The sequence below is a fragment of the Heterodontus francisci genome, chromosome 8 (genome assembly GCF_036365525.1).
Source record: "Heterodontus francisci isolate sHetFra1 chromosome 8, sHetFra1.hap1, whole genome shotgun sequence".
NCBI lineage: Eukaryota > Metazoa > Chordata > Chondrichthyes > Heterodontiformes > Heterodontidae > Heterodontus > Heterodontus francisci.
This window is the reverse complement of record NC_090378.1, coordinates 120,658,643-120,676,333: the sequence shown is the minus strand read 5'-3', so window position 1 is coordinate 120,676,333 and position 17,691 is coordinate 120,658,643. Positions and strand designations below refer to the sequence as shown.

Genomic DNA, 17,691 nt, shown 5'->3' with positions numbered 1-17,691 from the left:
AGCCATTCTATTTTTTACTGTTAATATACGCGAAGCCTGCTGCTGTAATCCTTTTTATTGAAAGAAACAATTTCAGCGATTATACTTTTCCCTCTTTCTTCCAATTTATTCTTTTAAGTTCAGATTCAGCTAATTTAAGTCCAGTTGGTTTGGATCGTGGATGCAGTTCCCAATTCTTTTACAGACAGAATTGAGAGAGAACTGAAACCCCTGTTCTTTTCCCTTTACTGCCCAGAATCAGTGTGTTTTTGAAAAGGAAGATTTGTGTGTTTCTGAACTCCTGAGTGTATAGCCAATTTGAATAAGCAGCAGCACGCTTTTCGTCAGTTTAAATAAAGAGGATTATTTTTATTCACATGTTCACCCTGAAAGTCTGACACGAGGTCACTCACCACACACACACTCAAGAAAGAAAGGCATTAAAGAGGATAGTCTACTTTTACAAATTACAAGCAAAGGAACAGTTTGTAATTCACCTGATTTGTCTTGTCTTGGGGAAAAGGCATGCATTGTGGGCCCAGTGAAGAAGGTGTTTTTACTGCTGAAATGTAATTAGGTGAATTCGATAGCCGATGTTGTACATCGAAGTCGTTGCAGGATTCTCTCAGAGATGGATTTTCAGCAAGTCATGAAGATAGTTGCTTGTACTCTCATTATTTGGAGGTTGGTTTTCTGTACTGGTGGATTTGAAAAGAAACAGTCTTGGAGACCTTACAGATATTACAGTTTCCTGTTCTTTTAAGGCACGTTCGTACTGCCTGGTCTGTTTGCTACTTCTTTCCTGAAGATTGTATTATAACGATCTTTACAAGGAGACCAATATAGCTGCCCCACCATGTGACTTCTCACAGCTCCTTTGCCAAATATGGTGGGGGTCTAGTTTTATTAACTCCATTTTGGTTTATTGTTGTAAGATATTCATCCTGAGAAGGGTTAAGGAAATCAGTTTCTTTGTCCTCGGAGAAAACCATTCAATTCAAGAATGTCTCCTGATGGTTTCAGGATCGACGTTGGTGACACCTCTTCATGAGTTTTTGAATACACAGATCAGGCCAGCAGGGAGGTGGGGAGAGGAGCAGAGAGGAGTGGAGAGGAACAGAGAGGTGGGGAGAGGAGCAGAGAGGAGTGGAGTGTGAAGAAGCGATCTTCTGGAATGCCTTCAGTGCTGAACTTACTCCGTTGGGCATTCTGCAGTACTGAAACACACATTCATGAGTAACAAAAGCTGTAAGTTATCGGCTTTGTTCTGCTCGAGGTATCTGAAGATAACTCCCTTGCATATCAAGCTTTGTGAGGATTGTGGAGGTATGAAATGATGCTGACAGTTCTTGAATTGTAGGAAGTGGTTACTTTTCTGGTATGATAGCTTTATTGACCGCCTTAAGGTCAATGAATAGTCTAATTTTGCCATTTTTTCTTTGTTGAATGACTAGATTTGATATCCACAGCAATGAATCGATTTAGTCAATTATGCCATCTGTTCCTAGTCGTTTCAGCTCCTGTGACACTTCAGCATGGATTGCAAATGGCAACTGCCTGAAATGTTGTGAAACTGGTTGATTGAATGTGTCAATGCAAGGAACATGACAGTAGCCCTTGATCTTCCCAAATCCAGTAAATAAGGAAGGATACTGGTGTGTATAATCTGCATCGTCAATCCTGTTAATGTGTGCTGCAGCAGACCTTTAAGCTTGAATCCAAGCCTATTGAAAAGGTTTACCCCATAAGGTTTCGGCCTTTGGCTACATAGAAAATGAACCTGTCTAGGGTGATATTTTTACAGCGTACTGAAACTGTGATCATTTCCAAAACTGAAATGATAATGTACTCATAAGCTTGAAGTGTGTCTGTTGCAGGAGTGAGAGAGAATTGCAAAAAATACTGATTCTAGAGTTTGTCACTCAAAATAAGATACTTTCACGCCAACATCAATAAGAAATGACAAAGGGATGGCTGCGATCTCGACTGAGCTCTCCTTAAAATGACCTGGTGCTTTACTTTTTGTGATGGTATATACATGTTATACCTCACTCTCAGGAAGAGACTCCCCCCATGTGTCGAACTGATGACGTCTTTTTCTTTGACGACCTGCAAATCTTTGCAAAATGGTTCCACTTTAAACATGAATTACACTTTTTCCCTCGAGTGGGACATGGTCTTGTGACTTGATGAGCATTTCCACAATATGGGCACAGTTTTGAAGGTAACTGACCTTGATGGGACACCTTTGATGAGGTTGTTAAAGTCTCTTTGTCCTTAACCCCTGCACTGAAACTGGTTGGAGAAGCTGTGTCTGCAACCCTGAGTCGAAGGATGCATGTTTGTGTAACCTCTTTGAATCTAACATGGCAGATTTGATTTGGACTGCCAAGGTTGTGGTGTTTTCCAAGCTTAAATCTTCATCCTCCATGAGGAGGCATTCCCTAATTCATGGAATTGAAGCCTTTTCAATTAATTGGTCACAAATTAGTTCATTGCTTAGTGTGCCAAATTTACATGTAGATGCCTATTGCTGCAATGCTGCCCGTAGTGTTTAATGGACTCACCATGTCTCTGCGATCTCTGGTGGAATGTATCTGGCTCTATCATCACACTTTTCTTTGGCCCGCAGTATTTTTCAAGAGCACTTACTGCTGTATCAAACTTAGACGTATCTTCTGTGAACTGCTTGAATATGCGCTGTCTTTCTGCTCACAATGTACAGGATCGCTTTCTTGTGAATCGCTGCTGCATCTTGGCTGTCAATCCCCAAGGCAAGCAAGTAGGTCTTGAATCCCGAAATCCACCACTTGCAGGACATGGGAGGATTTCCTGGCTTTGAGAGAAATGGTTCTGAAGCTGATAAAGTGAAACATTGCTCAACCAGCCTCGTAGTCACTTCTTAATGGTTGAAAATTAGAGGGAGCGAGAGAGAGAGATGGAGCTAGAGTATGGCAGAAAGAATACAATGTTACAAATACTAAGCAAAATCAATTCATTCAGTTACTTACTAATTATTCCTAGTTTTTAAAATATTTTCCTTCCAATCTTATTTGAGGGAAAGTCACTCATTTGGATTTGTTAGCGTGGGAAGATTGTTTCAAACTTTTTAAAAAAACTCTTGTTATGCGCAGGTGAGGAGGGGTCGAATGGCTCTCCTCTTGTCCCTCTCCTTGCTTGATGGCAACAGAGTTTTTCTTTTAAGCAGTAGGTGTGCCTCCCAATTCAATGAGTGTTTAACCCTTTTAGGTGCTATGATCATAAAAGAACCAATCGGACAGGTTTTCTTGAGTTTAAACAAGAAAGAGTCAGTTTATTATACTTCAAATCAAAACCCGATCTAAGTAAAATAATAAACTATGCTCCAACTTTTACACACATACACACACATGCATGCACACACACACACGAATAGGCTGCAGACTGAAGAAAAATAGATTGGTTGGATTAGAGTCCAGACAAATAAAAGAATAAAGGGCTCAATTTTATCAGCCCCTCAATGCCGCAGGTTGCGGCACACGGACTGGCAAAGTTCTGCGGGGTGAGGCCTGCCTTGACGCATGACGTCGAGAAAGGATGCCGCATCTTAATAGCAGTGGGGGGACCTCAGTGCGACCCTCCCTCCGTAAACAGTGTACGCACTGCGTTTGTTTGTGTTTGTGAAGGAGCAATGGCACTCCAGTCACCCTGTCCGTGGGCAGGGTGCCAGAAAGGGTAGGGAGCATTAAGCTTATATGGATGGTGGGGGCAATCAATGCAGCTGGAAGATCTTGATGTGGTCAAGCTGTACCACTCTGAGTGTTGGCCAAGCTGGGCAATGCCATGCCATGCCACATAGTTGATCCATGAAAGCAGCTGATGTACCCGTCAACACCAATCCCTGCCCTGGAAATAGGAATGGCTCATCCTACATTGTGTGATCCTCTGCTCTTGCGTATCCGTTTGCACCAGAGGCAAAATCAACAGGCAGGTGCGATCCATGTAGAGGCCCCCGGTCGTGAGCAGCAACCCCCAAGGGGAGCTCGCCTTTACGATTGCCGTGCATCTACAGGCCCTGCATGACATGCCATCAGATGTCAGAGTACTAGTGTCAGAGGAGTTTGTGTGTGTAGAGAAGGTGGTGACATGTCTCTGTGCCCTGATCAAGGATGATCTGCAGCCCATGGGCTTTGGTGGAAATCCCATGTCATTGTTCCTCATCATGGCAGCGGTTCTCAAGCTTGACGCCTTTGCAGCTTTTCAGGGGCCTACCAGAGACCTTTGTGGGGTCACACAGTCAGCAGTGCACCGCTGCATCAGGGAGGTCACCAATGCCCTGCACTGGAGGGCCAGTGAGTATGTCCACTTCAGGACAGACTCTCACAGCTAGGCCCAGAGGGTCACCGGTTTCGCCACCATTGCCAGATAACCAAAGGTTTTAGGGTTTAGAGATTGCACCCATGTGGCCATCAGGCCTCCTGCCAGGCTACCACCTGCAGATGTCATCATTAAAGGAATCGTCTCAATCTGGGTGAAGCTGGTAAGTGATCACCGGAGATGCTTCATGAAAACCTGTGCCTGCTTCACAGACAGCTGCCATGACGCCTGAGACCTGTGCCATTCCCAGCTGCCGCCTCTGTTCACTGAACTGGCTCAAATGGAGGGGTGGCTTCTTGGAGATAAGGGCTATCCCTTGTAGACATGGCTCCTGACACCAGTGAGAGACCCCAAAACTGCTGCAGAGGAGAGATACAATGCCAGTCACTGAGCTAAAAGAGCTGCCATTGAGCAGGAGATTGACATGCTGAAAGAGCTTTTCCAATGCCTGTACGGATAGGGAGATGCCCTGCACAACTACGCACCCAATAGGGGCCAGGTCTGGCATGATGAGGAGAGACATCAACAGCATTCCTCCTTGGACTATGAGGACACTGAGGACCGACAACATCATTAATAAGTGAGAATGTTGACTAAAAACCTCAACCTACCCCTAGTGTAAATTAAAAAGTGTAAAGAACATCTTAAAACTATGTACTATGGGGCCTAATGCCCCTCCAGATCCTTCTTCACTTCCCTCTGACCCCACCCCTTCTGATCTGACCCCTTGCCGTGCAATCACTATACTCTCTGACCTCCCTTTCTCTGATGCTGAACATTCTGTACTCAGCAAGGACTCAGTTTTATCCCCTTACGCCCCCACTTCAATGACATTCGCACTGGGCATGACATTGCGCTCGTCTTCTGTCGCCTCTGCCTCCGGGCTCACTTCTTTGACCAGGAATCCTTACCCCGATCAGTAGACCCATTCATCTGCCTCCAGCATTCTCCCTCTACTGGGACCCCTCCGCGGCCTCTTACCCGCTCTTGATCTTTTCTTTGAAAACTGTCGGTGAGACATTGGTCACCTCAATTTCTCTGCCCCTCTCACTCACTCTAACCTGTCCCCCTCTGAACCTGAGGCACTCCGTTCTCTCAGGTCTAACCCTGACATGGTCATCAAACATGCAGACAAGGGTGGTGCTGCTGTTGTGTGGCATACCGACCTCTGCCTTGCAGAGGCTCAGCGCCAACTCTCAGACACTTCTTTATACCTCCCTCTGGACCATGACCCCACCACCGAACATCAAGCTACTGTCCACAGGACTGTCACTGACCTCATCTCCTCTGGAGATCTTCCCTCTACAGCATCCAACCTCAAAGCACCACAACCCCGGACAGGCTGCTTCTACCTCCTTCCCAAAATCCACAAACAGGACTGTACCGGCAGACCCATTGTGTCAGCCTGCTCCTGCCCCACTGAACTTATTTCTTCCTATCTTGACTATCTTTTCTCCGCTGGTCCAGTCTCTTCCCACCTACATCCGTGACTCTTCTGATGCCCCACCTCATTTTGACAATTTCCAGTTTCCTGGCCCCAACCGGCTCCTCTTCACTATGGACGTCCAATCTCTCTACACCTCCATCCCCCACCAGGACGGTTTGAGGGGTCTCCGCTTCTTCCTGAACACAGGCCCAACCAGTCCCCATCCTCCTCCGCCTGGCTGAACTTGTTCTCACATTGAACAACTTCTCCTTCAACTCCACTCACTTCCTTCAAATAAAAGGTGTTGCTATGGGTACCGCATGGGTCCTAGTTATGCCTGTCTTTTTGTGGGATATGTCGAACATTCCTTGTTCCAGTCCTACTCAGGTCCCCTCCCCCACCTCTTTTTCCGGTATATTGATGACTGTATCGGTGCTGTTTCCTGCCCCCGCCCCAAACTGGAAAACTTTATCAACTTTGCTTCTAATTTCCACCCTTCTCTCACCTTTACATGGTCCATCTCCGACGCTTCCCTTCCCTTCCTTGACTTCTCTATCTCTATTTCTGGGGATAGGCTGTTCACTAATATCCACAGCTACCTTGACTACACTTCTTCACTCCCCGCCTCCTGTCAGGACTCCATTCCATTCTCCCAGTTTCTCTGTCTCCGACGCATATGCTCTGATGATGCTGCCTTCCATGACAGCGCTTCTGATATGTCTTCCTTTTTCTTCAACCGAGGATTCCCCCCCCACTGCGGTTGACAGGGCCCTCAACCGTGTCCGCCCCATTTCCCGCACCTCTACCCTCACACCTTCCCCTCCCTCCCAGAACCGCGACAGGGTTCCCCTTGTTCTCACTTTCCACCCCATCACCCTCCATATCCGAAGGATCATCCTCTGCCATTTCTGCCACCTCCAGCATGATGCCACTACCAAAGGCATCTTCCCCTGTCAGCATTCCAAAGGTATTGTTTCCTCCGTGACACCCTGGTCCACTCCTCCATTACCCCCACCACCTCATCCCCTTCCCACGGCACCTCCCCTGCAATCGCAGGAGGTGCAATACCTGCCCATCTCCTCTCTCCTCACTATCCAAGGCCCCAAACCCTCCTTTCACGTGAAGCAGCGATTTACTTGTACTTCTTTCAATGTAGTATTCGCTGCTCACAGTGTGGTCTTCTCCACATCAGAGAGACCGAAAGCAGACTGGGTGACCGTTTTGCGGAACACCTCCGCTCCGTCCGCAAGCAGGACCCCGAGCTTCTTGTTGCTTGCCATTTCAACACTCCCCCCTGCTCTCATGCTCACATCTCTGTCCTGGGATGCTGCAGTGTTCCAGTGAACATCAACGCAAGCTCGAGGAACAGCATCTCATTTAATGATTAGGCACACAACAGCATGCCGGCCTGAAAATTGAGTTCAATAATTTCGGTGCGTGACAGGCCCCCCATTTTACTTTTATTTTTAGTTATTTTTTCTTTTTCTTTTTTAAATTTTTTTTTGTGTTCATTTTGTTTTATTTCATCTCAGTTCAGTTTGCTTACCCACCGTTTTTTTTCTTGTTGGTACCTGTGGCTGTTCAATTTTCAGTCCGTTAACATCCTATCTGTACCAATGCTTTGTCTTTCAACACACCATTAACATATAGTTTGCCTTTGCTCCACGACCTTCTGGTCAGCTATTCTGTGACATTGTCCTATCTACACCTTCTCCTTTGTTATCTCTTGCCCCACCCCTGCTTTACTTGCTTATAACCTTTCACATTTCTAATATTTGCCAGTTCTGAAGAAGGGTCACTGACCTGAAACGTTAACTCTGCTTCTCTCTCCACAGATGCTGCCTGACGTGCTGGGTTTCTCCAGCACTTTCTGCTTTGCTGCCAGATTGACAGCAGCCCCAGTCTTCAACAGAGAGCTAAGTATTTGTTGGACAACTGTCAGGAAGCAGGTGCAGGGGCGCTTTAAATAGGGCCCCAGCACCTGCTGCACAGCTATCAACAGGTTCCTCACTTTGCCAGATTCCCGTCTCTCCCCACGTAATATGGGGGGCAGGGGACGGCTAATCGCAGTGATGCTAATGAGCCCCTGTGCGAAATATCACGGGGCTTTGGCAGTCGCAGCTGAATGCGGGCACCCCGCAGAGTTCAAAGTCTCTGTCTGCAGCAATGATAAACTTGGGTGTTTTGCAGCCCCAGGCAGGGTTTGAATTTACAGCGCTGCCTGGAGAGAGAGAGACAGACAGACCCACTACTTGCATCTGCACTGGTCAAAAGCAGGTGCTTGTCTCCCGTAGTGAAAAGAAACTGCCAATTTTCACACAGATGGAAAGACTGTCATGTCATGGCTGTCCAATGTTTTCTCTCTTTTGTAATTTAGTTAGATCATGTCTGGATTCCAATCTCTCAAGGCCCCACTGTTTCAGTGTTTACCCTTTGAAGTTAGTCTCCAACAGTGTTAATGTTCCAAGATGGCTTTGAATGTCTTGTTAATGGAGGTAAGGCAGAGCTCATTCAAAATTCGCAAGCCATTGTTCTGGTGGGAAATTAATCAGATATTCGTCTCTGCCTTGATACACTGGTATGTGAGATATTTCAATGCAAATTGTGGTGGCCATTTTAGCTGCTTTCTTTTTCAAGTTTAATTCAGGTTTCCAACCAATGGATTAAAAAAATCATTCGGCGTAGCACATGTTTATAACACTCTCCAGTTTGGTTAAAGCTTATTCAAATCATTCAACTCATAGCAACCTCGGAACACCAACTTTGAAACTGATCAAGCTAGTGGTGATAGAGATAAATAGATACACATAGAAGGGTCACTGACCCGAAACGTTAACTCTCCTCTTTCCACAGATGCTGCCAGACCTGCTGAGTGGTTCCAGCATTTCTTGTTTTTATTACACATAGAATTTGGGAAGGAGAGAAGACTGGGATACAAGGAAAACTGAGGAAATACCATAGGCAACAGCAAAAAAATCCAGACATTTCAGCATGGGATGGGGGCAGACAATATAAAATAGGGAATGTGGAAGTGGCCACACAAGAAGTTGTAAATCAAATTGTTCAGACCACCACTTAGGTGAATATCTTTTTACCTCTTACACTGAAATGGAGGATGGTGGGGGCAGGGAGGGCGGTGGGGGGTTGGAGGTGTGGGCTGATGTTGGAAGTCATACTGACCAGACCAAATAGTCTGTGGGTATGCCCAGTGTCATTTTACAGCTGATGATCAATAATAAAATAATAAAAAAATTCGTACTGGGGAAAACTGGGACAAATCAGGAGGAAAAACAAAGACCTTGCATATGAGGAATGCAAACCAGCGACTAGACTATTGAAGTGTATGTGGTTTTGTTACTCTGTTTTGATCAGCTGTTGTAAAAACATGGTAACACTGCTGTTACCCAGTCACTGGCCTTGGTTTCGAGGATACGGCTATCAATAAAGGTCAGATGGTCTCATTCAAGTAGGTGAGCTCTCAATGCACGAAACATGCAGATGGCAGTAATTATGGGCAGTGAAGTAACATTATTTATATATGAAGTACACACATCATACCAGAACTTTGCTTCCATTTCAAAATAAAATCACGGAGCATTTATGCACTGAAATGTATTTTAGTAACTTTTTAAAACAAATTACATAATATAAAAGGAATATGGAAAATATTTACAAAAATGTACACTTAGAAAATTTCACAAATAACTCAGATGATTTCCTTTAATATCTGTGTCGACTGTTGTTGGCAAAGCCCAGATTCTGAACCTTTTTATAGTGAGTGGCTTTCTGTAATTGTGTCTGATTAGTAAATCCTTTACAGGGCACCAAGTGATGGATAGGAGGAGGAAAGAAAATACATTGGCCTCCCGAAACCAGGGTAATGAGCTCCATAAAGACCCTCCTCATCACAGCACATAGATTCAGATTGGGAAAGGACACTGGAACAGTGTGTGTGGAAGACACTAGAAATGTTAAAGTGCTTCAACACTTGCTTTCTCTGCTGGTTAATTTACACATAGTGCAAAACTGAATTTGATAGGGTCTCATATACTGTTAAGACATTCTTGGAATTTTTGCTACTTTGAAGGGATTTTGTTTTGGATAAATCTATTGAGTGAACATACAGAATCAATGCTGTCCTACACCTGTGAAGTGATTGCACGAAAATGAAGAGGTCAAGGAATTAGTGTCTTATTCGGATCTTGAACATCAAGGCCCCTGCACTTTCACTCACAAAGGGTATTGCTTATTCTTTTAACAGATCACTGTAGGCTAGCCCACACTAGATAATGGCAGTTTCAAGTAATTGAACACAAATAAGGATAAATGGGGGACAAAAATAAGTGTAAAAGTATTCATATCTCAGGGATCTGGTCCCCCCTCTGCATCCTTTGAAGATTTCTTTCCCAAACAAGGCTAACATTTACAAATATATATATACATTGTCATGCAGGCCCCCACCAGCCAAGAATGAGGCACATTAATTTCACCACATGCACGTTAAACTTCAAATTGTTGCTGGGAAAAGAGGGCCTATTACAAGAAATTCCAGGCCCCTAGCCTGGAAAATACATTTTTGCGAACTAGCAGACAGTGTTGGCACAAAGGAACCAGTCCCTGCTCCCGACACACAGAAGACATGGTCAGACTACTTTAGTCACATAAATAATTATAATATAGCATCTGCAGTATTGTGCTTTTATTTTAGTCACCTGACTAACTGGCTGTTGCAGGTTTTGAACTCGCCACAGTGAATTTGAAGACAGAAAGCTACTGGCTCCTGGATTGAGAACATCTCTCTCCTGTCTGCTCTCATTTCATTCTTCCCAGCTTTGGAATCCATTGAAGACACAAGAACCCCAAGAGAGAGAAATGTCTCCAACAGTGAGCAAAGTTTAAGAAGAATACTGGGCCCCAATGAAAAGCAAGAATTACCTACAAGAAAGAACTACCTACAAAAGGACTCTATAGTGAGCTCGAAGCACAGTAACAAGAAACTGTTCAGAGATTGCCTCAAAGTTCTCCACTTGATTTTTCTTCTGCTCTTTCTGTCTCTATTTGCATGTGCCCATCGCGTATGCATGCGAGCTAAAGGATTATCGTTTTTAATCCAAGACTTTATTTGCCACGATTAAAACCCCAGTTGGGGGGAAATGGCTGTGAAAAGAACAGTGTTTAAAACACAATTACCAGAGGACAGGCTGTTGGTCTCACATCAGAAAGGACAAGCTTTTCAAATGCTAAACCAAAACCCACTCCACCCAACAGAGACATTGCCTTCTGCTCTCAACCAGCCACCCACATCATCACTGGCTCCAAGGTGCCTAAGGAGACAATGAAATCCACTGGTTTTATATATAATCAAGTCAATCGGACAACAGAACCCATCGGAAGCAGTTCACACTTCGTATAGTACTCAACTAGATGATGCAAGACCAACAGTTCCCATTGTCCGTCCTCCCCACTCCCCCACCGAAACCAGCCAGATGAAAATACCACAGATTCAAACAAAGCTTTCTCACCAGGGACATGACAAGATCAGTCAGAAAAAAGGGAACATTCCGATTTTGGTGGAAAAAGCAAGACCGCTGAAACAGTAGAAGTGAAGCAGCCTGAGGAAGGAGAGGATTGAACAGTTGATGTCAAATGGACAGCAGCCACACAGCTCTACAGGACAGAAGATCAGAGCACGCTGCTCCCTCTACAACCAGGACCAAAGGAAGTTGCATGCCCTAAGGAATGGTTACAGCCCCAAGGACTTTGATCGTAGAAGACACGACCCGGCATTCAAAGTCAGCAGGGTGAGCAGCCTGCAGAATACTCAACTCACAGTCATGTGGAGAGTTACCTCTGCATGTCCCGACCAAACTTTAGAAAAGGGGGTTAGTGTAGTGTTGGGAATTAACCGACTGTGAGTTAGGGAACACAGAGGGGCTTAGTTTAAGAAGTCCAAGGGGAAGTAATCGATTTGTTGTTAGTCATATAGGAACATTAGCATGGGTTTTGCCACACTGAGATCCGCAGTACATATTGAACATACTTTCATTATTCGAAATCTGAAACCTGCATCGATTGCATTATTCATCATCCTTCAGTTTGATTCATGAAGGTAAGCCCAGACCTTCGACCGTAAATAAGTGGGTTCGGTTGTGACCAGCAAGGCTAAATGAACCTCACACAATCGGAAACACTCTGCAGAGCATGGGGCATGATGTGTATCCGTAGGCGTTAACCGAATTACCATTTAAATTTTAATAAATTTGACTTTTCTTCTTTAAACCTAAAAAAGCCTGTTTGTGCTCATTTCTTTGCCTTATATTTGGAAAGTGGTGAACAAGGATTCACCAAAGGGGGAGCTCAAAACACGGCATGTTTAAAAGTAAAGCCTGTTACAGGAAGACCAGGTGAAGGCTGAAGCGGATCCCCAGACACCTTTCTCACCTGGTCATAATAGAAATTTGGGTGCCTGTGTCCGTAACTTTACCCATAGACAAACAAGAGAAATTGGAAATGGGAAACCTAATTGTTCACAATCAAAAAGAGCAAGTTTTCAATACAGGTTTTCTCCTGGTCGTGTGTGATTGAATACTAACATGTCTGCAACTGAAGCTAGCAGCTCTCCAAGCCAGGGTGAAGTAACTTGGGATAACTTAAAAGCACTGTCTATGGAGGTGTTGAGGAACACGGCTGAGCAGTGTGGGATCACAGTACTAGGAAGTCTGAACTCCGAAGGCTAGTGGCCAACTATTGTCTCCTTGAATCTGAAGAAGCAGAAACAGGGTCCGAAGCAGAATTCGACAGGGTATTGTTCGCAAAGGTACAATTGGAACAGAGGAAACTTGGCTTTGAGGAAAGAGAGTGGGAGAAGGAGAGAGCCTTCCAAAGGAATGTGAAGAGAAAGAGAGAGCCTTCCAAAAAAGAATGGGAAAAGAAAGAGAGAGCCTTCCAGAAAGGAATGAGAAGAGAATGAAAGGCAAAAGAGAGAGAAAGACAGGAGAAGGAACAAGAGAGAGAGGAGCGAGAGAGAGAAAGAATATTCCAGAAAGAATCCGAAGAAAGAGAGCTGAAGCGGCTTGAGTTAACTCAGGGGTGACAGAGTAACCTCAGTGCAAGCATGGCCAATATGGAGGAGCATAATTCAGACTGGGCAAAAAATTGCTAAAACTTACTAATGCCAAAATTCAATGATGAAGATGTGGAGGCCTTTTTTGTGTCTTTTGAGAAACTGGCAAGGCAGCTGAAATGGCCAGCTGAGACCTGGTCTCTTTTACTTCAAAGCAAGCAAACTGGAAAAGCCCATGAGGTTCATTCCTTGTTGCTAGATAAGAGTTCAGCAAATTATGAACTGACCAAAAAGGCTATCCTTGGGGCATATGAACCCTCAGGAAGCAAGCTAATCAAACCTACCTGGAGTTTAAAAGAAGTAAGCAGCTGGCTTTTGACCAGTGGCTGAGGGCTCTTAAAATACCGCAAAGCTATGTGAATCTCAGGGAAGTAGTTCTGTTGGAGGAATTAAAAATCTCTCTCCCACTCTCAATAAAGACCCATATAGTGGAGCAGTGCGTCCAGAATGGCTGGCAAGAGGCCATTCTGGCTGATGTGTTTGCTTTAATTTATCGGTCGGTTTCCCAGGGGAAAACCTTTCCTAATCACTCCCACAAATCCGAAAAGGACAAAGGGTGGGAAGGTGATCTCCACCCAGGCAATCCTGGGAGAGAAAGGAAAGCAGGAGACACAGGGGGCCCTCCTCCAGACAAAAAGGAAGGTGCAGTGAGCAAGAGTGAGACTCGGAGACCTGTGTGCTTCCATTGTAATAAAGCAGGGTATTTAAAAGCTGACTGCTGGAAACTAAAGGGAAAATCGATAGGATTAATCAGGGCACACCTGCTCAGTGAAGACGGGGACCTGGTGCAAAACACAGAACAAGCTGTGGCTTTAACTGCAGCAAGAATGCAACCCAGGAAGCTTACTACAGCCAGTGCTGGAAAAGCTGATAGGATTCCTGAAGGCTATCAGGGTTTTGTGTTTGAAGGGAAATTAACCCCATACCCCTCGAGTGAGGCCAGCAAGCCCAGAGTAATTCTCAGGGACACAGGACCCACTCGATCCCTTTTACTGGGAAAAGGCCTGACCTTTCCCCCAGGGAGTGCAGTGAATACCAAAATGGTTGTGAATGGTGTTGGAGGGCAGTGTATAACTGTACCTGATTACCGGGTGCACCTGGAGTGCAACGTTGTTTCGAGATCAGTGACCGTAGGGATTGTCCCTAGTTTCTCTGTGGACAAGATTGACCTGTTCCGTGGTAATGATCTGGCGAGGGTGAAGGTGGTAGCCCCAATCCCCCCACCAAGTAGTGAAAGAAAGACCACAGGAGGTCAGAAAGACAGGGCAGTGGCAGGAGATGGTCTCCTGCAGTTTCCCTGAATGTGTAGTGGATCGGGCCATGATCAAACCAGCTCCCCCAGAAATTACTGCATTTGCACTGCAGGCAGATGACCATGAGGTCTGCCTGTCCGAGACATTCTTTGGAAAGTTAGAAGACCCAGGGAATGAATTAAATGGATTATCCCTAGCTGTGGCTCAGCAAGCTGACCCAGTATTGCGAGAGTTAGCATGGGTTGTCTGGTCTGAAAGAGAAGCAGAGGGAGTCCCTAATTGCTACTATTTAAAGAATGAGGTACTGATGAGGAAATGGAGTTCTCCTCACAGACCTGAGAGCAAGGAGAGGGCATTAGTTCACCAATTAGTGGTTCCGCAGAGGTACCGGTTGGAAATATTAAGAAGGGCCTACGAGGCCACAGTGGCTGTACATGTCAGTATACGAAAGACCAAAGCCCGCATAAGACAGCAGTTTGACTGGCCAAAACTGCACAAAGATATGGCGGAGTACTGGAGGAGTTGCTACATATGGCAGATTGAGGGGAAACCCCGACCTACGATGAAACATGCATCCCTATGTCCTGTACTGGTGTTAGGCAGACCCTCCATCTGAAGGCTGGTGCACTGTAAGAGACCTCGACCAAGAACAAAAAGGGACAGGCAGGTGCAAGGCTGGCAAAAGTTCAGAAAAAGTAGGGGAAAAAGTGACCAAGAGGGCAGGTTAAAGGAAGCCCGAGAGAAAGTCCTGAAGAAAATCCCTACTGTCTGGTCAGCCAACCCCGAAAAGTGTGAAAAGTTGGACCCCACATCCTCCTACGTAAATGCAGACTCTAGAAGCACCCCACCAGAATTGCTAACATCATTTACAGGAACCTGCAGCGATAAAGAGAGACCTCTAGGGGAGGCACAGAAACCATGAGGGTGATGCCTCACCTAGCCAAAGTGCCACAGGAGAATACGGTCAAGTCTGCACAACTACCTACAGGTATGAGTGTCTCAGAGAACAAAGGGCAGATTAACAAAGAATTTTCCCTTACAGTCAGAGAAAAAGGGAACCAAACATCCCCTGAAGTCATTGGGCATTGGGCAAACTGAAGAAAAGCTTCCCCAAAGAACCACCTGGTTGCTGGGATGCCAAAAAGGGGAAATTAAAGCAGCACCCAGAAAAGACAATTTTATTAAGCTTTAAGATTTATGAATGCATGGAAATGAATGAGCGAAATACATGGTTTTCTTTCTCTCGCACCTTTTAATGAAATATCTTTTTTTCAAATCGCATTTCATTCCCCAGGGTCTGAAGGTGTTGTGCAGGCCCCCACCAGCCAAGAATGAGGCACATAAATTTTGCCACATGGACATTAAACTTCAAATTGTTGCTGGGAAGAAAAGAGGGTCTATTACAAGGAATTGCCAGGCCCCTAGCCGGAAAGACTAGCAGACAATGTTGGAATAAAGGAACCTGTCCCTCCTCCCAGTACACAGAAGACATGATCAGACCAGTTTAGTCATATGACGAACTGGCTGTTGCAGGTTTTGAACTCGCCACAGAGAATCTGAAGACAGAAAGCTGCTGGCTCCTGGATTGGGAACATCTCTATCTTGTCTCCTCTCATCTCATTCTCCCCAGCTTTGGAATCCATTGTAGACAATGGAACCCTAAAAGAGAGAAATGTCTCCTACAGGGAACAAGGTTTAAGAAGAATACTGGGCCCCAACGAAAAGCAAGAATTACCTCCAGCAAGAACTGCCTACAAAAGGACTCTACAGTGAGTTTGAAGCACAGTAACAAGAAACTGTTCAGAGATTGCCTCAGACCTCTTCACTTTATCTTTCTTCTGCTCTTTTCTGTCTCTATTTGCATGTGCATATCGCGTATGCATGCTAGCGAGGGGCGCAGCGTGTATCCGTAGGCGTTAACCGGATTAGAGTTCAAATTTAAGTTTTAATAAATTTCACTTCTCTTTAAACCTAAGAATGCCTGTTTGTGTTCATTTCTTTGTCTTATAATTGGAAAGCGGTGAACAAGGATTCACCAAGAGGGAGCTCAAAACACAGTGTGTTTCAAATTAAATCCTGCTGCAGTAGTCCAGGTGAAGGTTGAAAAGGAGCCCTCGACACCTTTCTCACTTAGTCATAACAATGTATACAAAATAACAGTAAAATATAAAGCTGAACATGAATTCAAAACAATTGGAACATAATGGCAATCATAAACTTTTTTCTAATTTCTTGCAGTTGTCCTTTGTTGAAGATAAGTCTGATTCTGTGCCTGCAGAAGAGATTGAAGAACTGGAAAAATAAGAGAAGGCAGGAAAGGTCTGCTAAAGATCTCAAGGGCTATCCCACTACTGAGTGGTAGATCACACCTGCATAAAACGTTTGTCTCCTCACAGTGTAATCCTGCTTAGTGTATGCATCAAGGTTCCCTCTTTGGGTGCTCTGGGTAGTGTCGAGCACGATTGCGTTTGCAGCCAAGCCAGTTCGTCTGTGTTTGGAATTCTCAGGAGAAGGTCAAGGTTCGCAGGGTACCAAGCACGGAACACATTGGCCTTCTCTGATATCACCAACTCTGAAAAGCAGGAGAAATGTACATTGGTATTTACACATACATTTTTATCGTGTTGATTGGATAAAGCATCCAACTATAATCTAGATGTAGAATTATGAATGGCTGAGAGTAATAGGATTAGAATTTGTTGCAAGGATTCAGAATGTATCACAAACCCACAAGTGAAAAGTTTGAAGGTTTACACCATTATTGCATAGGCCCAATAACTGAAAAGAAAAACATTTTAAAATCCATTCTCAGGATATGAGTATTGCTGGCACAACCAGAATTTATTCCCTGTCCTTAGTTACCCCCCCCCCCCCCGAGAAGATCAGTACTGGCTGCCTTTTTCGTCACAGTTTGATAGAATTAGGTGGCTTGCTAAGCCTCTTTAGAGGGCAGTTAAGGGTCAACCATGCATGGGCCAGGCCAGGTAAGGATATCAGGTTTCCTTTCTTAAAGAACATGAATGAACAATTGGGTTTTTACTCTGGTCCAACAGTTAAACAGCTATTGAGTTACCACTGCAAAACATTGACAAACGTCATTCTTCCTTCATTGTTGGGTCTGAATCTTGGAATTCCCTACCTAATACAAATGGGGAAACACCATCATCAAAAAAACAGCAGCGGCTCAATGATAGGGCCTGTCCCACCACCTTCTCAGGGCAATGAGGGATGAACAATAAATGACAGCTTTACCAGTGATGCTTGTATCCAGAGAATTTTTTAAAACTCTGACTGGAATATCATTCCACAGGCACTGGGAATCCTCACCTAATGAGGCCTTCTGCTTGGTGGAATCTGGACAGTGGGAGTTGACAGGATTTTTAATCATGAGAGAATCACAGCCATGAAGGCTGATCCTGTCTTCAACTTTTTTCTGGTTTTCACCAGAAAAGGTGGTGGGGAGGGTGTCACTGATTAGCACATTAGGTGCTGAGGACCCCATTGAATTTTCCTGCTTCATCGTCAAGGTGCTCTGCAGCCAACTGAAAAAAGAT

The 17,691-nt window shown here is 44.8% G+C and overlaps 1 protein-coding gene across 5 annotated transcripts in view; it reads right to left on the bottom strand.

Annotated features, from left to right (window-relative positions):
• The window catches only part of LOC137373116 (ral guanine nucleotide dissociation stimulator-like 1), a 128,620-nt gene that overhangs the window by 3,677 nt on the left and 107,252 nt on the right, over positions 1 to 17,691 (bottom strand). For 3 of the 5 annotated variants that reach the window (XM_068037981.1, XM_068037979.1, XM_068037982.1), the window contains one exon: positions 9,370 to 16,709. In XM_068037981.1, the coding sequence (XP_067894082.1) occupies positions 16,528 to 16,709 (182 nt within the window). In that variant the 3' untranslated portion in view covers positions 9,370 to 16,527. Of the gene's footprint in view, positions 1 to 476; positions 2,924 to 9,369; positions 16,710 to 17,691 lie in introns of those variants that run through there. The other 2 variants (XR_010975588.1, XM_068037980.1) reach the window with 2 other exon arrangements.